The sequence below is a fragment of the Stegodyphus dumicola genome, chromosome 11, assembly GCF_044657685.1.
Source record: "Stegodyphus dumicola isolate Sdum_Otavi_A_Nest chromosome 11, ASM4465768v1".
NCBI classification, from domain to species: Eukaryota; Metazoa; Arthropoda; class Arachnida; order Araneae; family Eresidae; genus Stegodyphus; species Stegodyphus dumicola.
Genome location: NC_140778.1, coordinates 69,217,501 through 69,241,909, shown reverse-complemented (window position 1 = coordinate 69,241,909; position 24,409 = coordinate 69,217,501). Strand labels below are relative to the sequence as shown.

The window sequence follows — 24,409 nt, the reverse complement described above, 5'->3', positions numbered from 1 at the left end:
GACGATTGGAAACAGGTAATATGGTCGGATGAATCACACTACACCTCATTTTGCACTGATGAAAGACGTCGAATTTGGCTAGAACACCATAAATCCATGAATCCATCTTGCCTTACTTGCACTGTGCAAGGGTCTGGGGGGAGTATCATGATATGGGGCATGTTCTGCTGGCAACGAAGTGGTGCCCTGGTGTTTCTCGAGAGTAAACAAACAGCCGTGAGATACCTAGATATAATGGCAGATCGAGTGCACCCTGCAACGTTGCACTTTTACCTTGATGGCGACGGATACTTCACAGATGAAAATGTAACTATACATCGTGCCAGAAGAATTCAAAATTGGTTGGCTGAATATCAGTCTGACTTCCCTGGACATCGCATAACACAGATATTAACCCCATAGAAAATGTGCGGGATATGGTTGTTAACGATGTTTTATGCTCACGACAAATTCAGAGCTAGTTGGCGTCCTTAAGATATCAAGCTGAGCCAAGCATGTGTGTAAGTACTAGTTGCTCATTCTGTTCATTGTGTGTGTACCCAGTATTCTGTGTTTTACTATTTGTGTGTTGTACCGTCAATAAATGTGTTTTTTTTTTAAACCATATGAGTCTGCCGTCTACTTTTTCCCTGGTTCTACGTAACAATGGTGGGAAGACGCATCCGCAGCACTCTCCTCTTCCGTCTAATTTACAAGATTTAAAAAGTTGCATAACTAATGCATGGTATTTATTCTCTGGACTTTACAAAACCCTGTATTAAATTTCATGAAATATTAGGTATTATAGTGTTCGAACTGAATTTTATTTAAACAGTTTGAATGAACACTTGTAATATTAATAGTGAAAAAATTGTTTGCAATGATAATGAGTTAATAATGAATGCTCGCATTTTCATTAATCCTTGAATTAAAGCACAGTATCTCTTGCAGACTGTTTCATTCTATTGAAGATATGATATACAAATGAGAGAAACTTTAAAATGAAAGAAATGCACTTGACACTTGTTGTTAACTCATAGCAGTGGTAGGTGACTAGAGTTAAACGTTATATGCTCAAAAATGTTTGGCTCTATTTCATACTTAAAGGTAGCTCGTTAAACTTTGTCTTTTTAGGCACCATTTTAATAACTATTTACCGACATTATGTAATATTAGGAATCCCGTATTATGCAAATAATTATTCACTACCTACAACGACATCAGTATACATTACAGGCGCAGATATTAAGTAATTAATATCTGCGGTTTATAGTCCTCCATAATACGAGAAATAGCCTCTCAGCCGGTATAGAAGTTAGTGGTCATGATTGCCATATCGATGGGCCCGGGTTCAAATCCCGGGTAAAGCATGGTGGTATCTGTCCGTACCTTCATAGGACGAAACGGTGGCCACCTATAAGATGCTTCCACAATGAAATTGCTACCACTTCTGGCACTTGTAGTGGCGCAAGGCAAATGGCTATTATATAAAGCGCTTGGCCATTAAAAAATTAATAATACGAGAAATTTAAATACGATTTTTTCAGTAGGCTGACATCAGCTTGATTGCGTATATCAGGCAAAAATGTCTCTTAGCGAGATTCATCTATATCTTTAATGGTATCAGGAATGACTGCTCAACAAGGATGATATTCATTGGTCATCATAATTTATACGTTGCTTAAGATTTAGTACTTGGACGACTTTTTGATTTTCTCTCACCTTCCAGCAAGGTAACCTGGTGTAACGATACCTCACTCGGCGCGTCTTCGGATCGCTAAGGTTCAAGTCCCGGCGAGGGCATTGCACATTTATCACCTCTCTTGTGTAGCAATAATTCCATGCTGATCTGCTCCAAATAACGACACTTGAGCAATAAAAATATTTTATTGAGGTTGAGCAGCTGCCCTTTTACAGAAGCATCGTCCACTTGACTATAGAAATAAAGAGAGCAGGATGAAACAATAGTTACAGTCACCTGATCACCTGCATCATGGAAGTTCCTCAGCAGAAGTAAATGCTATTAGTAGGAAATTATTAACCTTTTATTAAGTCCATACGATCCGTGTTGCGCATGCGCGAGCTGTGCCAAGACGGCTATGATATTAGCATAATTTCTGCGACATCCTGCTTCGAAAAACCTAACGACTGTGCAAAAAGCATCCAAACAAGGACAACTGTAGGGTTAATATGTTATTTTGAAACAGGTGACGTGAAACATGTGCAATACCCTGACCAGAACTCGAACCTGGACCTCTCGAATACGTGCCGCGTGTATTACCGTTACACCACGAAGGCGTGCTGGAAGGAGAGAGAAAATACCTATAAGCCTACCAATTAACCGCCACGTTTGCACTTCACTTAAATTATGTTTTTGAATCATTATTTATGATCAGAGAGAACTCTCAGAAATCTCCTTAATTTTAAATATCACACAAAACACACGAATTCCATTATGCGCCTTTTGCGGAACATCTTGTCGCTGGTCTACGTTTGATATTTCGTGTACTGACCTAAACGCAAAAGTCTAATTTTGCGTTCAATTGCAGAAATCGAACATAAGTAATTACTCTTTTGGACTAGTTTAAAATTTTAATGAGCATATTATTTTTTCAGTTTATTATTTAATTTTTACAAGCAATGTATAGTAGATATCAGTTTTTCAGTTTCAGTAAAAAATTAGAGAGATATTCTACATTCATTCAAATGATTTAAATCTTCACAGTCAACGGACCTGGCTTTAAAAAGTATCTTAATATTTCTTCTTACTTGTAAGTAGGCATTCAAGCAAGTCTCTTCCTCTTCGATGTTCATTTCGTTGATGATCAAAAAGATCAAAGAACCGGCCGAGATCCGAATATGCCACTCGCAATCATAACTCAGAGAATTATCTGGTAAACCTATCTCACCGCTAGCAGACGTTAGCATTCCACCACAACCTAATCACGAAGAATAAATCAGATTATTAAGAAAAGATCTATATTAATAATTCAGAAATGATGAATTTATGGAAAAAAAAGGATTTTCCAATTTTATGAATTTGTTATGAAGTGTATACATGTGTAAGAGCTGATTCATTTCAGGTACTTTTACGTTAGCGAGACGCAAGTAAAAAATCGCCAAATAATGTAGAGCGAAGAGAAGGATAAAACAATCAACGGAATAAAAGTCGAAAACGTATATCAACTAGAAACAAAATAATTATTAATAACAAGTCAAATAATTGCACAAACTCGGTATCCATGTACACATCGACCTATTTTTACTTAAAAAAACAGAGAATTGCACAAACTTGGCATTGCTCACTCCCTTTGTCTATGTGCACTACCCGATCGGTACTCTTCGGTATTTGTTTATAGTAGATATATGTTCTCAACTTTTATTCCGTTGACTATTTTCTCATCGCTTCGCTCTACATCGTTTGACGATTTTTTGCTTGCGCCCGGCTAACGGAAAAGTACCAATTTAATTGCATGGACTCACATTCCGTTTCATTAATTATAATCCATTTTAGCTTCTGATCAGCTGGAATTAAAGTGTATTTTCAGGAAATTAGGGATATTATTTGTGTGTTAAGATATTTGGTTGGTCATGTGAAAAGAACGCTTGAAATAAATATCTTTCTATATTATTCCTGGATTATGTTATGAGTTTGGAAGATTATGTAAACACAAGCTTAACCGTCTGAGTGCTGAGAAAATAATAGAAACTGTTATGATTAATTCTAATTTTTATATAAAAAGTAATTTTTTCCAAAAAAAAATACTCTCTAATTCTTACATTTACAAGCATATTTTGCTGCACAAATTCCCTGAACTACTTTTTTACATATAGCGCAAAAAGTTGAATAGTTTAATTCCATTACCATATTTTAACTTCTTTGTAAGATGTAAAAGACGTATTGTAATTACGAAAAATTACGGGTTTCATATGTCAAAGAAAATATCCATTTTGACCGTTATCGAATGCAATTTAACGATGTTTTTGAGTTAAATCTGTTCGTAAGGACAGAAAAGAACTCTCTTCCCCAGACGAATTATAAAACTGATTTAAAATCGATTCAAAAGATAGTGTTCGTGGCGCTGTACGTACGTACGCATGTATATATCTCGCATACCTCAACAACGAGTAGCCTCAGAACTTTGAAATTATGTATATAGGACTGCTATAACACGCAGTTGTGCACCTCTCTTTTTGTTTGCAATCGGCTGAACCAAAAGGATATAAATATATTGTTACGTTTTTCTTTTCCTTCACGTTCGTACAGGGTTCGTAGATTTGGAGTGAATATGGACGACACTTGATGGAGTATCGAAACGCATTTTATTTACCAATATTAATCAGATAGCTACAAAATCACTTTTACAGTCGTCGAACTGTTATAAACACACTGACACGTTCAGCGACACAGCCTTCACACTGTCAGGCAGTAACGGTAGAGACAGCTTCACTGCAAAGCACCCCAGTACAGCTCCCAACTCTGCTTGGTCGTTCTCGGAACTCCACGTACTCTTGAGACTCTCCACGCGATGCACTCGACGATACACAAGAGTATAGCTCTCGACTCAGCACAGTCTTGAGACAAAACTCGACGATGCACTATTCCGCGATACACTAAAAGACTCTCTCGACGCACTCGACGACCATCTCGGCGCTAGACTTCGAGACACTCACTGACTGACTATCAGCTCGCTAGACGACGCACACATACTAACTGACTGCGGACCAGCAGGGTTTATATAGCTTTCGGCTTGTGTTAGAGAACATGCTGGGCTAAGCCGGTAAGAATTCGTTCCAGAAAGTTCTCCATCCGTCCATGGCATATCGCCAGTTTTGTCGCCAAATATCGCCAAATGGGCGATTTATCGCCAAATGTGGCAACTCTGCCTTCGCTTGCCATTTTATGACAACCCTAAAACTACTTTGAAGGGAAGCCATCTCACCGCGCTTGTACATTTCGTATTTTTATACCCACTCTGTTACGCGGTTCCAAGAGCTCATTTTTTTAATTCTTATATGTTGGTAAATTCTTCATCTTTTCTTTAAATATCATCGAATTATTGTGCTCTCATCTTCCGGTTAAGATTTTTATGCCTTTTGTTAATGTCCATGCAACCGCTGTAGAATTATAAACAGTTTTAAAATTGTTTAAGCGCGGCTAAGCCTATTTTAGCACTTAAAACTTAGCAGAATGGTGAATTAAATGTCTTTCTGCACCTTCAATGTCTTTTTGCCTAGTGGAACCAAAACGAAACTTTGAGTTTTGCGCACCGAAAAATCTGTCTTCTTGCCAGCTGGCCGAATTGTTTTTTTTTTTTTTTTTTTTTCGCAGAAACTGTAATTGTAATTGTAAAAATTGTTTTTATTGTATTTGGTGTTTTATGTCTTTCTATATCTTTCAATTTTTAATGAAGATATTTTGAGTTTTTATGTGTTTTTGCCTTGCCGCGAAGGGAGAACTGAATTGATTAAATAAGAAACCTATCTCTAATGAAATGCAGCAAATATGCGTACATTGAAAATTTCGTAAAAGGAAGTCATATGATGTACACATCGGATTTTCTATTACTGCATAGCTCATACTTTAGCAAGCTTCGCAAAGACAGTTCTTCTAAAGAAAAAAAACTGTTAACTTGTTGATAAACTTTTTGCGCTAGTTTTGGTTGGTAACTATTCTATAGAGAAGGAACTCTATAGCGTCAATAATGCTCGAAGTAAATTGCAGCTTAGTTAATATATTACTCAGATAATTTTCTGAATATACTATATTGTAAGGATCCTCAGAATATACTATACGGTCATCTCCAGCTTGCGAGACACTGTTGCCACTCGAAAAAATGAAGGCAAAAATTATCGTTTTTACAAGTTTTTAATTAATATCTTTGATTTTAGCTACTTTTTTTTTTTTTTTTTTTTTTTTTTTGAAAAAGGTGGACGTCGACCTTTTCGAGGACCCAAAAAAGAATCGTAAAAAGTTTGGCGACGTTAACTACAGTAGTGGCTGAGTTATTACATCACGAACGCACAAACTTTCTTCTTTATATATAGATAGATACCTATGTAAACCAATGCTAGATATAAATTTGATATATATTCTAAGTAGCTCTTTCGAGACTCGAAAAACGCAAGTTAAAATTCATCAATCAGCACAGTAGAACAGGAGCTATAGAATTGACTTTTTTTTGTTTGTTTTTGTTTTGCAAAGTGCACATGGCTACACACTACGTAAAGATAAAACGAACATACGGATTTTTTATATTTTAAACGAACATACGGATATTTGAGTGAAAATATAGCTTGCTTCTCACAAACATCAACTACTTTTTTTGACATTTATCAGATTTTAATATTATAAATAAGTTACAGTAGGATATATTCATAACAGTATTTTGAATTTATTACTTGCATAATTGTACATTTTATTTCTATATTAATATGTAGAAACAATTGTTTAAAAAGTTAGTTAGAAATAAATATCAACTATAATATTTTTTATTCCAGACGTTATTCTAGGCATTTTTTAAAAGCGGCTAAAGCACATTTTTAATCTAGCAACGTCAATACAAATCTGGAATAGGTCCCTCAGTTCACTATCTAACAATATAACATATACATTTAGTTTCAAATGAATTTCACAAATATTATATACTTTTCCAGAATATACTTATAACATCAGCTTCTAAATCCACTTTAAGTTCGAGATCTAATTTTCTACCTAAAGTTGGTAATTCGAATTTTCCTTAATCTTTTCAAAAATCTAAAGCAGCGGTAAAATGCTTATTTTTCAGTTTCTCAATAGAAATATTAAATACATATGTAAGAAAAAGAATATATAAAAGATTAAATTGGCAACGTAAATTTCCCTTCTCAATTCTAAAAATAGTAACCCTTCTGCACTGCGTCATTTCGAGACTATTCTATGTCATATGACTGTTACGTAATTATGATGATATAAATGGAACTAAAATTCAACCAGTCAATAATAATTTTACAGCAATATTAACTAGCCAATCAAAATGCTTTGAGAACCAAAACTAACTCCGTTTGTCTTCAGATTTCATCCTGAACATTACGCACTTGCTTTCCACGCTTTGGCCTAGCTACACTGCTGTCTGTCTGCTCTGCTTTCGTACTACAAAATTATCAAAAATGTAAGCCTTTCGGAACAAGCACATTTAATGTGCCGACTTGTGTGTAACCGCAATATGTTGATGAAAATAAAACTGAAGATTTAATCTGGCTTCGCCTCCGATTTCCTAATCATTATGGGTCTTCCTGCTGCTGAATTTATTACATATATATGTTCTCATTTGCACAAGCGATTGGCTATTTAGATTAAATACGCACACATAAAAAGATATTAGATTAAGAACTCGTTACCATTTTAACTATCAAAATTTAAGTTAAATTACTTTAATTCTAAATTTAGGGCGAAATTTGGGCGTGCTTATGAGAGATCAATTTCTTTAAATCTCGTCTTGCTTTACTTAATTTTAACCGTAAATTAAGATCCACTTTTAATTTTGTTCTGTATTTATTTTTCAGATATAACATGGAAGAAATTCCTTGTTCACAAAAATAGGTTGTGCAAAAAGGCAATAAAAATTTAATAGCTTTATTTGAAGCTTTATTAAATAGCTTTATCATTTATTTAAATTCTTTTTCTTGTTAACAAGTGTGTTATTTTTTAAAATCTTCAGTTAGATTTCGATCACAGGTAATTTCTATCAGTTCTTCTTCTTTTTTTTCTTTTCAGAGATGAACTTTTGGGTACGTTTGGGCAAAATGGATTTCTAACCCAATTTTCTTTTTTATAACCTGTGGAAAATACATTTTGAAATTATCAATGAAAAATAATGATTCTTAATGTGGGATGCTAATTCTTTTATTTTCAAATTAATTTCGGTTAAAAAACTTTCAAAAAGTGGCAAAAACCTTAAAATATTATTACCTAATTCTTTGCTTAGGTCGAGTTTTATATTATTGTATTTATTTTCTCTCTTATGGTACACAAAATTAACACTTTGTTCTTGTAATCTCAAATTTAATTCATTTAACGTTCCAAAAAATATCAGCTTATAAGGTATTTCTCCCACTTCCCTAGCGTGCCTTCGTGGTATAACGGTAGCACGCTGGGCAGGTATTCCAGAGGTCCATGGTTCGATTCCTGGCGAAGGCGTTTGCTATTTTTCATCTTGTCTGTTTTCAAAAAAATACCTAATGTCTCTACAAGCAAAATGTACTAAACCCGTCAACGACAATTCTAAATAAACAATTTTGAATCACAGAGGAAAATTTGAATTTCTGATCGAAGTTCAAAAAGCCAATTTAAAACTTTGCATCTGGATAACCACCTTACTTTAAAATGTCACAAAAGCACTGTATATTCACTGCCCTTCTCTTGGCATAAAACCGTAAATATTCTTGAATTTAAAGCTCGGCTTTAAAATAAAAACAATAATTTTCACAGCTTGATTCAAAACGATTTTAAGGTTTCCAGGTATTCTTCTGTCTACTGAAGCTTCATGATAAATGGAGCAGTGAGTAAATTTAATTTCAGGTGCGATTTTTCTTATTTGAAGAATAAATAACATTTAAATGTTTTCCTGCTAAAGCCCGGGCTTCGTCGCTGCATACGGCAATGCACTTATTACACGGAATATCATTCTCAGACATAAAATTGTCAATTACTTTGAAAATTTCACTTGCAGTTGCTCTATCATGAAGCGATTCACAAAATAAATAGTCTTTAACAATTCGTTTATCTTCTTCGAAACGTATGTAAACTAATAATTGAACAAAGTTCTTTATACCTGTACGGTCATCCAATTTCAACGTGAAAAACTGTTTTTTATTTTTTGACTAAGTGTCATTTTTATGGAATTTGCCATTTCATGAATTCACTTACTGTATCATTTGATAACAGAATACAGTCAAAAGTCGTTAATCCGGACTCGTCGGGACTTCGGCGATTCCGGATCATCGATTTTTCCGGATTATAGATCATCAGTTTAAATCTGGTAAGATGGCATGCAGAAATTACAAAATTAAAAATATGAAACCGTAATTTATGAAATAAAGAACAATTATGATCTAAAGGGTATCAAAATTTACAAAAAGAAAAAGCTTAATATTTATTTGTTTACTTTATTAAACATTTCTTTCAATGTAAGTTGTTTAGTTGCTTCGTTTCATGTGATTCGTTTCATGCGTCAACGCGACGCATGCACAGAAAGTTTGTAGCTTTGAGGTCCGGATTATAGATCATTCCGGATTATGGGTGTCCGAATTAACGACTTTTGACTGTATTGTTAAGTTTATAAGGTATTTTCTCCCACCTTCTTAGCGTGCTTTCGTGGTGCTTTTGTGGTCTTAGCGTGCTTTCGTGGTCTAGCGTGCTTTCGTGGGCCAGATGTCCGTGGTTTGATTAACGGCGAAGGCATTGCTAATTGTCACACTCCTACTTGCAAAACAAATTATCTAATGTATCTACAGGTTCATTACCCGCTTTTTCGTTGAATATGCTAAAACGATATCTTTATTTGTTGGTAATACGAGGTTTTCTTCGGTAGTATGAGCCTGCCCACTGTTGGCAATTCTTAGGCTTGCTAGGTAACTAACTAGCTTCTAAAGCTTTTTTGGATTATGGTAACTCGGCGATTTTTTTGGCGAAAATTTGGCGACCAACTCTGCTACAGCAACCTGCTAGCTTTTGTTTGGACGCCATTTTGTTTTCACGAAGTAAAGGCTTTTTTTTTTACTCATTTTATTCCAACAATCAGCTAGCCGAATTACGCTTATGCTAGAACTTTTATGGAACAAAAGTGCTTAATCATGACGAGGATTAGGTGCGAAATTGGGAGAAAGTGCAGAATCGCAAACTGCTTGCCGCGTTTTTAAGAATTGCACATACACGGTAACCATGTACACGTCGACCTATTTTCATTTAAAAAAACATCCTAGAATTGCAAAAAATGGCATTGCGCACAGTCCTGACTTTATCCATGTACACTGCTAAAGTCCTAGCTAGCAACCTTTATCTCTTTACCAAAATGTCGCCAAAATACCTGTTACCATATTCCGAAGATTAGCCGCTTTCTTATTCATAGTAACAAATCTCTCATTACTTGTTTACGATTTTTGAACTCCGATAATTTCCTCTTAAAATATTCTTCAGGTTTATCCTTTAAATTGGCATGCTTAGATTCAAGATGTCGTCTATGATGACTTTTGCCCGCCATTGAGAAAAAGGAAAGATTCAAGAAGTCTTTTGAGAAAGAATGGTTTCATACTTTTATTGGATGATAGTTAGTTCACCGCAAACAACACATCGAGATTGAGGGTCCATTCCATCTTCGTTCCACTTAAACGCAAATGATAAATAACTTTCATTATATTTTCTATAAACATTTTTTTTTTCCTTTTCAGTATTTATAATGCTAGATTGTCCTCGATTCATGAACTGTGAATCATTACTTTTCCGGTTTTTATAATCCCAGCCATTTTTCCATTTTGAAAATTTAAGTTTACTTTACTATTTCATCACAAATATTGAAATGCACAGTATATTACGAGATCTTCAAAAACAAACGACGATATTCTGAAATCGCAAAGCAACAGGAAGACAAAAACTGTTGTTAGAGAAGCAAATCGAAGTAAAAAAATACTCTGATTGAAAATGGAGCAATATGATCAGGAAATGGTGATGACATAAAGTGCAGACATGCTAATAAATTGATCAAATCTAAAAGAATCAGTGTGATACTAACTTTTTATAGAAACTTTCATTTCCTACTAAATACGAACCCGTTTCTATTACTCCTTTTAAATACATCATATATGACAAATTTTGTTATGTCTCTGGCTAAAAGAATATTTGTGAAAATAAAAACAAATTATTTTGCTAAATTATATGAGCGGCTGTTGATCCTGCGCAAAGTTCAAATCGCATAAATTTACGAGTATTAGAGAAAAACGGGATTTGGGGATATTTAATTTTTGAATTTAATAGTTATTTATTAATAGTAATTTAATATGGAACTACTCTTATATGCGCCCTCAGGTCGCCAAATTTCTCACCAAACATTTTTGGCGAGAACTCTACGCCGCTATTTTATTGTCTGCATTTCGAATTTTAAGCCTAAACTGTCTCAAACGCGGCTTTCGCACATGCAAAAACCACGTTTTGAAGATACAATTTAAGCTAAAAATCCGAAACAAAAACAAAAAATTTAGATAGCAAAAACGTAAAGTTTCTAACCAAAAAAAAAAAAACATTTGACAAGAATCCATGTGCACAGCAATACCTTTTAACTTAAATAAAAACTACGAATAGCACATTCTAGGCAGCGAAGGAATCTACGAACTACGTACACCTAGCTTCAATAAATTAACATAACAACAATAAATTTCAAAGAATACCATGTACACAGCATTCCGTTTAAGCTTAAAAAAAAAAAAAAACATCTACGAGTTGCACGATCTGGGCATTACGCACAGGTCAACCAAATAAACTAAACTAAATTACAGACAATTCAAAAAACAACAATAACAACAGAAATTCATAGTAAAAAAACAATAAACATAACATTCTACAAAATAAAAACAGTAAAATAAAATGCACTTACCATAATACATTCCTGAATAAAATTTCGCTAGTCACACAACGTCTCTGAACAAAAGTGCCACGATTTTGCTATATCACATGTCTTTCTGAGATTCAAAATTTCGAAAGCAACGATAAAAACTCTCTCCAAAGTTGACTTACTGCACCAAAATCACAGTCCAAATCTTGAACTCCGCTGACAGCCACATACTTTACCAGCAACCATTTGACTCGAAATCCACACAAGAACTATCAGAAACGCCCTTCTTCGTCCGAGTTCTCATAGCAGCTTCGCATTTCGGACTCCGTTTTAAAACTCCGACAGATATTCCAAAAATACACTTCGATCCTCATAAACACACCCGTGAACAAAACACTCGTTAACAATTCCAACGTCGTACCTTTTAATACTAAATTTACTTTTCACACAATCTAAAATACGCGACTGAAATCTTGCCGCCACGTCTATCATTGCAACGTAGACCATTTCAAAACCCGCACGACACGAACCAATGAGCAATTAAACCACTCTAGCAAAAGATTTTTCAACGTCAACAGGGTTTCCATAAAACACGCAATCGCGCCAAAAACCAGCGCAGAACACATATCGCCACATTTGGTAACATTAGGGCGCATATAAGAGTAGAGCCTTTAATAATTTTATTTACCTTGTTTCTTTGCGTACCACCGGTTGAAAATCGCTGATCTGTAGCAATCTTTGATTTCCCATAGAACACAATTAAATTTTGAGAAATAATAATCTCTGTTAATTAAAGTCCTATAAAGCAACGGCAAATGTGCTTTTATTTTCAGGTTTTAAAATCTTGAAATATTATTGATTACTTACCAACAGATGTTGACTCAAAGAATATTTCGAAACCTGTACTCTCTACGATATAATCTGACACGAATTTCAGCCATAACATATTGCTGTGCGATTTAACTTCATGGCCAATCTGGTCACAGTATTTTCCTATCAAAGGCGATACTTGAGAGCCTCCATTTCTAGTTTTAAAAAATAATATATATTAAGTACAGAAGAAAAGATGTAAATGGTGAAGATCAACAGTCAGATCTATATTAATTACAATCCAGAATTTGACAGAAACTCTTTTATACATTCTTAAACACTAAATGGTTTAGACTTGAGGCATCTTAAAATTTAATTTTAGTGTAAAAATATGTTGATTAAAACTTTTCATGCTGATAACTTTGTACGGATTTACTTATTTATGCGAAATAGCTTTACTGTCATTCTCGTTTTCCTTTTCCCTGATAAAAAGCAAATTTTAAATCGCGCGCATTGAAACGAGGTAGAAAGGAGCAGCATTTGAAGGAAGGTTTTAGATTCTTGAATCAGAGCGTGTTCAGCCTGCTGAAGGCCACGTTACTAGTTGAATCTCTTCCATAGCTGTCTAGCGCAGTAAAGGACTATTGCTTTCGTTTTGCGATTTTGCGTTGAATCATTATAAATGTCCGTTTCACTATTCAAACTCTTGCCACCAAATGTTAGAGTCCTGCATTATATTTGAAGAAATTAAATAATGAAAAATCTGCATAAATGTATGTATATTTCTCGCATTGTGATAAAACAAAGTTACCTAGAGCCATCGAATTTTGAACGATGTAATCCTCCTGGGCATGCGGAAGACCAAATTTGGAATTTGGAATTTGTTTTATTATCGATTTCCTATTTTGTAAAACTTTAAAGAATTTTTGATTAACGAACTCAGGGATTTCAAAGCGAGAAATGGCTACACTGTACGGGGAAAAAAAGCTTTTAATCTCCAGCGCGCGGAACTGTGTATCGGAAATTCTAAAGATAGGCTCATTTTCAAATTATTTTGCGACATTGCTATTGAACTGAATTTTATGGTTTAAGTGATTAACATGATATTTAACAAATAAAGGTAACACGAAAAATGGTTACACGCAAATTTTATGGTTTAAGTCAGTGATTCTCAACTTGTGGGGCGAGAGCACACTAATGGGGGGGGCGAGCATATCCAAGAGAAAATGTTATTTAAAAAAATTGATTAAGTGACTGAACGGAAAAAACACACACATCTGCTTTCTTGACCGTCAGCCCCGGTGTGCATAAAAGCATATGCCCTGAACAAGTGGTCAGCTTGTCGCAAGGTCCCCCAGTATTTAGTCCCCAAGCGAACGTAATACTCATTTTATTGACCCAAGCGATTTAAATCAAGGGATGAAAGGCTTGCCCAGCCCGGGGATCGAACCTCCGACCGGTGGTGGTGCTGCGCGATGCGCTAGCCATTGCGCCACCGGGCCTCCAAGACAGCAGTTTAGCTCAAGCTTTAGAAAGATTAGATGAACGTACAGAAAATGACAAGGACTTTTCTTCAAACGAGATAATTGCGCCCATCTTACAAATGTGCATTAAAACATCCCACGGGCTCAACGGAATGCATGCTGTAATTACGAAAGAGATAAATGAACCAATCCCGCCTATTTCAAACTCTTATACACAAGAGTCTTTTCTATTCCATATTTCCTATTTCCGAAGGTCAGAAAACTTTCAGTTAAAGAAAATTCCGCTACGTATTAATTCCAAAGACCAACGAAAACTACCCAACGGCCTACCTTTTGAAGGTCTTTGGGAAGGTTCTTGACAAGAAGGGAAAGATTGACAATAATCCTTGGGAAAATTCATGAATGCTGAGTTTGAAACATTATCTTTCAGCGAGATAGTTCAGTTTAATACAGAGGATGCATTATGCTGTAAATGACATTAAAAATAGGAAACAACAGCATGTGGTTTAAGTCTTGCTTGACTGGCTGCTGTGCCTTTGACCTCGAGAGCAGTGCTTTCGATTTGATTAAATGGTCTTTCCTTGTTCATCAATTAATTAACTTGGGTAACCCAAAGAACATTTTTTCGATCATTATAAACTATTTTGAACATAACAAATTTATGTATGATTCAATCGAAAAAGGAAAAAATATAATTATGAATGTTCACAACAGCAGCTCTCAAGGGTCATGTAGTGCTCCGCTGTATCATATCCTCATAGCACTTCAAAGCAAACTAACTTCCGTATAAAAAGCAACGAAATTATTCTTTTATCAACGATATCCTAGTCTTATGGAAGGGAAATCCGTAGAGGAAATCGAAAAACGTTTTAGCGAACTAAAATAATTCTAGAGATATGCGACATCAAAGAAGAATCTTTAATTAAATCTTTGATTAAAGATTAATTAAAGATTCTTCTTTGAATTATGGTTAATTTTTGAATTATGGTAACTTGGCAATTTTTTGGCGAAAATTTGGCGACCAACCCTGCTACAGCAACCTGCTAGTTTTTGTTTGGACGCCATTTTGTTTTCACGAAGTAAAGGCATTTTTTTTTTTTTTTTTGACTCAACATTTTTTTTTCCCAACAATCTGCTAGCAGAATTACGCTTATGCTAGAAATTTTATGGAACAAAAGTGCTTAATCATGACGAAGATTAGGTGCGAAATTGGGACAAAGTGCAGAACCGCCCACTGCTTGCCGCGTTTTTAAGAATTGCACATACACGGTATCATCCATGTACACGTCTACCTATTTTCACTTAAAAAAACATCCCAGAATTGCACAAAAATGGCATTGCGCACACTCTTGACTTTATCCATGTATACTGCTAAAGTCCTAGCTAGTAACCTTTATCGCCTTACCAAAATGTCGTGAAACTATCCGTTACCATATTCCAAAGATTAGCCAATTAAAGTCAACACAGAAAACGATATTCAACATGCAATTTTTTCCCTCTGGGTGGCTAAGTAGATCTGCAAGACTTAAATACTGCGAACAAACCGTTCGATTCAAGGAGTCGAAATAAAATACCCAGGTGTTGCGTTGGACAAATTTTCTTACTCAGTTTAAATTTTACATTTGAAAACTGAAAACATTTTGAATAACTAATGGAAAACTCTTTCTAGCAATTTGCTGGCCACCAAAATTGCCATCTAAGAGCAATTCGGAACAATGTTTTTTTTCGTATATCGCATAGCTTCGTGGAATCCCGGCGGAAATGGCAATGTGGTGTAGTGGCCGAAACCGCTACGCAAAGCCTGGGTTGTGACACCAGGTTGAAATGAACTGCAAACTCAAGTTTTAACAATCTCATGAATTTTAATAAGATGAAAACCTTAACAGTTGCTTATCTTGACAATATGAGACTTGGACATATTTATCCCGTAAATTCAGAATTTTGTTACAGGAAAAATGCTCTAACGCAAGGCCAACATGTCCATAGCTCTAAACAGGAAAGTTTCTCCCCTCTTCTCAGGAAACCACCTTATATATCTCCTTGTGTTTACTTGCGCTGAACTCCCGGGGAGGAAAGATTCTTTCATTCATACATAACAAAGTGTCCATCTCGTGACCCTGATGAAAATACTTCTTTTATCTCTTTTTCCACCGGAGTAACCCTCCAGGCTGCAACCGGAATCATTAACACAGTCATAGAATTTCACCACTGATATGAAAACTATTGCACTCTAAAATCACTCACCCTCGACAAAGAACATTTATCCCACCTTATCACAGTAACATTAAGAACAAAATCAGATTCCATTCAGAAGGCTTCGTTTTTAACCTTTAAAAGACGGGTGGCCTAAGAATTGGCCAGAGCTGCAGTGTCTCGAAAAGACTGCTGTGGCCGAAGTATCGCCCGGTGAATTTCCTTTCCCCCCCATCCCTCAGAGGATAGTCATTGTCTGAATAACCTCCCTTGCCACTTATGCGAGATGACCTTCGCGCCTCCCAACTTTGGGGTTTCGTAAATTCCCTTTCGTTTCCCTCAGCAGTGAAATCTTAGCAATTTTACATTAGTATTAATTTCACCAACTTTTCAGTGTCATTAGAAATGTATTTTTTCTTTATATTTCCCCTTTTTATTGTAATTTTTGTATTTAATATTGCTGTTTGAAACATGCAAAATGCAATGGAGTGCAATGCAATGAAAATGTAATCAATAAAATCTGTTTTTAAATTAGAGGAAAATAATTTTTAAAAAAAACGCTAAAGGATAAAAAAAGCTTTTATCACATTAAAGAACAATGAACAATAATGTAGTTAAAAGATGAAATAACTTATGATACAATGGGGGAAAAATCAATAAATTAAACTGAATAAGAATACTAATGAAAAAGGTAAACGAAACTCATATAAGAAAAATACAACGGGATTTGTTTGATATATAAATATAAGCTGTTACACAATGCTTGGAAAAAAATAAAAGAGAACTGCCGATTTGTACAAGAAACAAATACACTCATGTCCATAAATTAAGGATAATTCGGAGTCAAGCGGAAATCGAACTCTAAAATAAATATATCACCTGTAAAATCACTACACATATCTTCAAGAATCATATGCAAATTTCAGGAAGTAACCAGATGACGCCGATGGTACGTCACAATGACGAGAGTGTAAGAGAGTGATATATAAGGAACACAGGCAAAGAAGTAAAATTGTTCGCAGGTACTTTATAAGCATTTCAGTGCAATAACCGAATAGTTATGATACAAAGGACGCATTTGGATGATTGTTTACGTGGTAGAATTATCGGCCGTCTGGAATGTGGACGTACCCAACTGGAAGTATCAGACGAACTTGGAATTGCCCAGGGTGTCATCTCCAGGCTTTGGCAACGATTCCAAGATGATGGTAATGTGAGTAGACGTTACAGCACAGGTCGCCAGAGAGTTACAACGCCGAATGAGGACCGGTATTTGGCAGTTACTGCCAAAAGAAACAGGCGGAGCACAGCCTCAGATCTGTCTCGTCAGCTGTCTTCAGCCACTGGTACGACAATTTCATGGCAGACCGTGTACAGACGCTTAGGGCAGATTGGTCTATATGCTCGTAGACCTGTCAGATGCGTTCCACTTACTGCAACTCACTGTCGCCTGCGGTTAGCCTGGAGTAGAGAGTATGCATTGTGGACACCGCAACAGTGGGCTTGTGTGATGTTTTCCGACGAGTCCAGGTTTAGCTTGCAGTCTGATTCTCGCCGGACTTTCTTATGGAGAGCTCCAGGTACCCGTTACCACCAAGAAAACATCATTGAACGATACCGTTACGGTGGTGCAGGAGTGCTCGTTTGGGGTGGAATTATTCTGGTTTCCAGAACTGACCTGCATGTTCAAATTGGAACCATGACAAGCCAAATCTATCGGGACGTCATTCTGGAACAACATGCACGTTTGCTTCGGGGCACCATGGGCGCACAATTTGTGTTTATGGATAACAACGCCCGTCCTCACCGTGCAAACATCGTAAGCGAATGCGTTGAATCGGAGGATATCACCCGTATGGACTGGCCAGCATTCTCACCGAACTTGAATCCAGTAAAGCACGTGTGGACATGCTTGGCCGACGAGTTCCAGCCCGTCAACCTCCTCCTACATGTCTAGCGGAACTTCGGAGAGCATTGCTTTTTGAGTGGCGTAATATCCCCCAAGATCAGATCGATAATTTGATACTCAGCATGCCTAGGCGTTGTACGGACTGTATTGCATCGTCTGGGAGACATACAATGTACTAACAATCCTACCAACCATGTAATATTGGTTTTTTGTAAATAGGTTTTTTTTGTAATTTTCTCCATAAATAGGGAGAAAAAATAGCTAATTTTTTTAATAATATCAAACATATAGCATCTTTTTTTGCTCTTTACCTTTTGTTTAATAAATGAGCTTTACAAATAAGTCAAATTTGTTTTGCTTCTAACTCTTCCTTTGCCTGATTTTGCATTATCCTTAAATTATGGACATGAGTAGTTAAACATCATTTTCGAGTATAAATTAAAAATGTTAATTAGTGCATGTAATTCTAAACTAAATTCAGTTTGGAAACAAATAAAACTGAATAAACTATGAACTGATTATAGGCGTGTATTTGCTGCTAAGGCGTATTTTCATTATGATGCAATGTCAAAAGTTAATATTCCATTATACGACAATTATTTAGAATATTTGAGAAAAGATCAGTATGTATACAGTTGGGTCTCGTATGGGAAAGAGTTGCTTGGTAATAGATTGTTATGTCACTGAAACCGATCACGAAAATGTAAATTGAACATGTATAATGTAGTTTTCCAAGCAAAGGCGGCAGCTGCCTTATACGCAACGAAATGGACCCAAACAGGACTTGATCCTCTTATTTTGCTTAGTAAGCCTAAATTTCCAAACACTAGCATGAGAAAGGGGTATGTTCGTGATTCTATGGCCAAAATACCACTGGTACGTAATACACATATTTATGTTTTTTAGATACATTGTAAGGATCTTAAGTTTTATTAACGTTTATTTTATTTTAAATCTTTACTATCACTTCTTATTTTCTACTTCCGGCCAGAATTATAAGCGTTAAGGATTTTATGCAAAGTTTGTCTGGCGAACGCCAAGTATTTAAGTGTGGCCTTTTTGCCAAGCGAAAGAGAGGAAGCAGGGAGTTCGAAGCAGGCCGCTTACCTTAGAAGTTACGCAGTTGCTATTTGCCTTCCAGGCCAGAGGTTTTAATCCTCTTGATAAATTAAACGTATTGTAGTGTTCACAGTCTCTGTGCTACATACGCTTCCTGTTATTATAAGGCCAATCTTCCACGTGTGTTATTCTAAAGTTAAATTAGAGTTTAGTTTTATTTTTATACCTTTTACGTTAGACCCCGAGTGGAGGGTCATTGTATTCCGAAGTACGGAAGTCATTGTATATAAAGAAAAATAAAGGGTTTTGTATACCCTTCGTCTGTATCCTGTCTACTTACTACAATTAGTGAACATAGCTTTAGTAAGCTCTCTGTTCCTAGTCAGGTCATTGTATGTTTCCGAAGAAGGTTAGAAGAAACATTGAACCTGATAACATCACCCTAATTTCTTGGACATATTTTAAGATCCACGCATATATACTTTCTTAAGAGGTCACAAAAGTAGTCTAGACCTTGTCGATCAAAGGGTAATAATAGTCATAATATAAATATTTACACTTATAGTCTTTCTGCTCTGCAGCTTTCCCCTACTCAGACCTGTCCAATGAACTAATTTTGGAAAGGAAAATTATTACGAGCGCTCCAAGAAATATAATACTATCTTCAGTTGAGTAAATGCACAGGAGTGCTCGTTGTGAAATGAGAGGGCTGAAGTAATTGCTAAGAAATTATTGCTAAGAAAGCAATAATTGAAAGCGATTGACTTTGTATTTGCAATATAACCTGTAATTTTATTCAGAAATGATTGCTCCTACTCACCTTATTTCTAAATAATCGTATGTACATATCGTTCCAGTTTCCAATCTGAAATGGGTGATATTAAGAACAATCTGTCTGTATGGCTTTGCTTGAATTATCCATACGCACTTAGAATTGCTTGGGTAGTTATTTGGAAACCCAGGAGAACGAATTACTCCAGATTCTTGATAGTAAGTTCCGCCACATTCTATAAAAAAGAGAAAAATTAGAACTTGGTACTTTTTTATTAATTAATTGAAATTTAAAATACAAAAAACAGGAATTGGAATTCTACTTAAATCTCAATTACATATAATTAGATAATAATTCAAACAAGTTACACTGTTAATTTTTTTCATGCACCCTGAGCAACAATTATCCATCGATGGAAATGCTATTATAAAATAGAACTTCTACTTCATTTGGAAGCAATTATAGTTCGACCGCCTCATCCGCGACCGTGAGCGCAAACGCGCATGCGCCATTCAGACCGAATTATTCTCAAAATAGTGTGGGAGGATGGGGACTTTCTTTCCCTCCATTATAGCTCTTTCCGGACAAGAGAAGGCCTTTCACGTCGCAGCAAGTAATAGCGCCCCTTTTAGACGAGTCTATGCGTTTTGGCAGAATGACAATCAGGGTTGCGCTTGAGACGGTCGAAATATAATAATAAATTTAATTTATACCTGTAATACTTTATGTAGCCTTGATAATCTTTACAGACTTTTAATGAACAAAACAATTATTTCGTATCTCGAATAAAACGAAGAACTCTGATCTACGAGATTTTAAACCTATTCTTTAAACCCTTTATATGCATAATATTTTTCCTTCATGAACAAGAAAGCTGTTTCTCTCTTCTTCAATATTGAAAGTTAACGTTATAAAATGGATTTTAACTTGATTATTAGTTTTATTTAATTTAAAATCTGAATTTTTCACACATTTCCATACTAACCAGAACGACAGTTTTCCCATATTTCATACCATGACAAAAGAAATTTTAAGCCATGACGTAAACCAATTTAGGCCTTGGATACTTCGTGGGTATACTGGTTTACAGCAGGAAATATTTGTCCCTGCTCTTACCAATACCTTAGAGATTCCCGTTTAGGGCCTGAACTTTGTGACATTCGCAATTAAGATACTTTGATACTTCGTGGGTATACTATTTTACATAAGGGGATATTTTTCCCTGCTCTTACCAATACCTTAGTGATTCCCGTTTAGGGCCTGAATTTTGTGAAATCCGCAATTAAGATACTTTGATACTTCGTGGTATACTGGTTTACAGCAGGAAATATTTTTCCCTGCTCTTACCAATACCTTAGAGATTCCCGTTTAGGGCCTGAACTTTGTGACATTCGCAATTAAGATACTTTGATACTTCGTGGGTATACTATTTTACAGAAGGGGATATTTTCCCCTGCTCTTACCAATACCTTAGTGATTCCCGTTTAGGGCCTGAATTTTGTGAAATCCGCAATTAAGATACTTTGATACTTTGTGGGTATACTGGTTTACAGCGGGAGATATTTTTCCCTGCTCTTACCAATACCTTAGAGATTCCCGTTTAGGGCTTGAACCTTTGTGAAATCCGCAATTAAGTATATCCTCTAGATGAGGTGGATTGTCGGGGAAGAAGTTTGGAGCACTTTGTCTCTTGAAAGCAGACCAGCGGGGGGGCTTGAGAGCTCGTCAGGTGGGTTTCTTCGACGAATCCTGAGATGTGGAGATTATTTGCAAACTATATACAACGACTACTCAAAATGCACAGAAAATTACGTTCCATACAATTTAAACCATGGCCATACAATTCCATAGAATTTAACCAGGGCCTTTTAAAGCCAATTTAAGCCATGACGGCAGAATATCAATCGAATTTTATTTCTTCATTCTTACCGACTATTTTTTGAAATAAAAAAGATAGGCCTATCCTTGAAAGCTGCTTCTTAAAACCGATAGAAAATTCTTAAAGGAACCTCGAAATACGTTTCGCGATACTGCTTGATTTTTATGCTCCTGTTATCGAAACGTCCCCAAGTTTAAACTATTCGCATATAGCTTGTGGCTGCCATATCTCTGCGCTTGCGTTTAGTATGACATCAATATTTTCCAGAGAATTTCGGCCACATGAATTCCGAAAGACAAGACTGTAGGTGATGTCGAGCCGTACACCTTTGCCTTTTGTTTCGCCATTTAACAGAGTCCTACAATCTTTCCACACTTTAAAAGCACTCACCAATTATAGAGTCACAAAATAAAATTTGTGATTTATTGTTAAATGCTTGTCACCAGCCATTTCAAGATAGTCTGCTCCACAGGCTTGTATTTTTGACAATCTGAATACGTTATCGATCTTTTCACCCCGTGGTCTACAATTGTTGATATCAGTGTACTTGCTTCCCAATCGATCTTTCCACCCCGTGGTCTACAATTGTTAATATCAGTGTACTTGCTTCCCAATTTGGAACCTGAACAAAAACGCACTCACTACATGCATAGCGTAATCAGCCGAATATCCAAAACTGATGTAGATGTACCAGCCAGGGCTGCTTTTCCCCGCACCACCAATTTCTCACCAACTTCAACTATTTTCGCAGGCTTACCTATTCGTTCTTTACGTTGCTGAAGTAAATATAGCGAACAAACCTCTCACAATAAATTGTTCCAGTCAATCGTATGTTTTGACACATGTTTAGCTCTTTACAGCACCACTTAAGCGACGTTACAGAGGCTGACGATGCATATTGTATTCACAAAACTAAATTACATAAAATTCTCGTGTTTTCAATGTTCTATTTGACATCCCTTATTCTGAACTATCTTTCGATACCGCAATTTCCAGGATTATAATGCCTTTTGAAGTGGCAGAAGAGATATTCTATCCCATTCCTCCCGAACAGCTTTCCAGAGTCCTGTTAGGTTTTTGGGACAACGTTTGGATAATGCAGTTTTTAAAATTCCGAAAGCACAAAAATACATAGATGACACATAGAGAGGTTTAGTAGGGATATCAGTGAAGGGTATGGCCTTGATACCAGTTTTTGTTCCATTTCTTTTAGGAAAGTTACAGTGGATTTTGATGTGCGACTGCTAGCTTTGTCCTGATCGAGTCTCACAGATTGATGGCACTGTGGGTAAAGCGATGGTATTTCATTCAGAAAAATTGGGCATAAAATATGTTCCTGATAGTATTTGGAGTTAATCTTGACATTTTTTTGCACTCTCTTTATTTTTAACTTGCCATTAATGGAAAAACCAGCAACAATCATGAATCCCTTAGAAAAACTTTCTTTCGATTCTTTGAACCATGTACTTAAATTTTTCTCTCCCTTTATATGATAATAAATGGCTCTTTTTTTGTTGCAATCATTTAAATACACCCATGCTTCACCTATTGTGACAATTGTTTTCCATTATTCTTTGGATAAGTGTTTCTCATATAGAATTCTTCAGCGTGTCCTGCGTTGAGCGATATGCTTTGGAAGAAGACGATGCACATTGCGTTTTTTCGCTTTCTTAAGATTTAAATCAACGTTTATCATTTTGTTTACAGTGGACACTGAGCATTTTAATGATTTTGCAACTGTCCTTTGACTAGGGGGATTTTCTTTTAACATTAAACAACGTACCTTTGCAATAGTCGAAGACGTCCGTTTTTTCCTTGGATAATTGTTTGGAATTTTTGTCCCACTTGAGGCTCCAATTTGACTTTCTTGTTGATGATATTACCTATCGACGCTTTGGATATCACAAAACCATGACTCTCACATCGTTTTTCGATAACAGAGTATGCATATTTCTCTTCGGAAAGAGCGTAAATGTAACCTTCGAACCACTGCTTTGTTAAATTCGCCATTTTGAATAAAAACAAAACTTTCAAGCCACAGACGATAATTTTGACTTTTAAAAACATAGTAGTACAATTGCAATTACTTCTTTTGCAGCAAACGATTTTTTATTACCGCTTACCAAAATCGTCTAAAATATGTGCAAACAGCCTCTGTAGTTTCTTTGCACAACAGTACATGAAACGCAGTGCTGTGAGGAATGGTACTGTGGAACTAGTAAACCAGTTGTCAAATCGAAAGCTCTTTTTTTATTACTATTGATTACAAATTTTCAAGTTGCATCATCTCGTACTTTCATTTACATGTAATTTCATTTCGTGGCCATTTAATCCTATTTAACTGCGAGTTAATATAGTTTTTCCTAGAAATATGAAAAGGCATTTTCCTCACTCCTCAGTAAATTAAAAATTGTCAGCGTTTTTGCACAATATTCAAACTGAAAACTGACTACTACAACATTAAGTTGTTTATCAAATTCGGCAAGTAGAAGTCGAAAGTGAAACAGAAACTATTCTTTTTTACATAAATGTTTAAACTGAAAAAAAAAAAGCTTATTATGATTTCCTTCAGTTTATATAATTTGGCGTTTTATCGCGCGGGTTGTGAAAGTTAAGGAACATCTATTTTTAGACTGAAAACGCGTCAGCGCAAATGGGCTACTTGTCCCAAAACAGGATTTTGCGTCGACCACTATAAAAGGCGAATTAATTTTCAAATTGTTGCTTCTAATAACTATC

General features: G+C 35.7%; 1 protein-coding gene across 1 annotated transcript in view; it reads right to left on the bottom strand.

Moving 5' to 3' along the window:
* Positions 1-24,409, bottom strand: part of LOC118190809 (cubilin-like) — a 413,937-nt gene that overhangs the window by 275,552 nt on the left and 113,976 nt on the right. The window contains exons 23-25 of the mRNA XM_085826303.1: positions 19,840-20,026; positions 12,432-12,589; positions 2,749-2,918 (exon numbers count right to left, since the gene is read on the bottom strand). Coding sequence (XP_085682429.1) covers positions 2,749-2,918; positions 12,432-12,589; positions 19,840-20,026 — 515 coding nt within the window. The remainder of the gene's footprint in view (positions 1-2,748; positions 2,919-12,431; positions 12,590-19,839; positions 20,027-24,409) is intronic.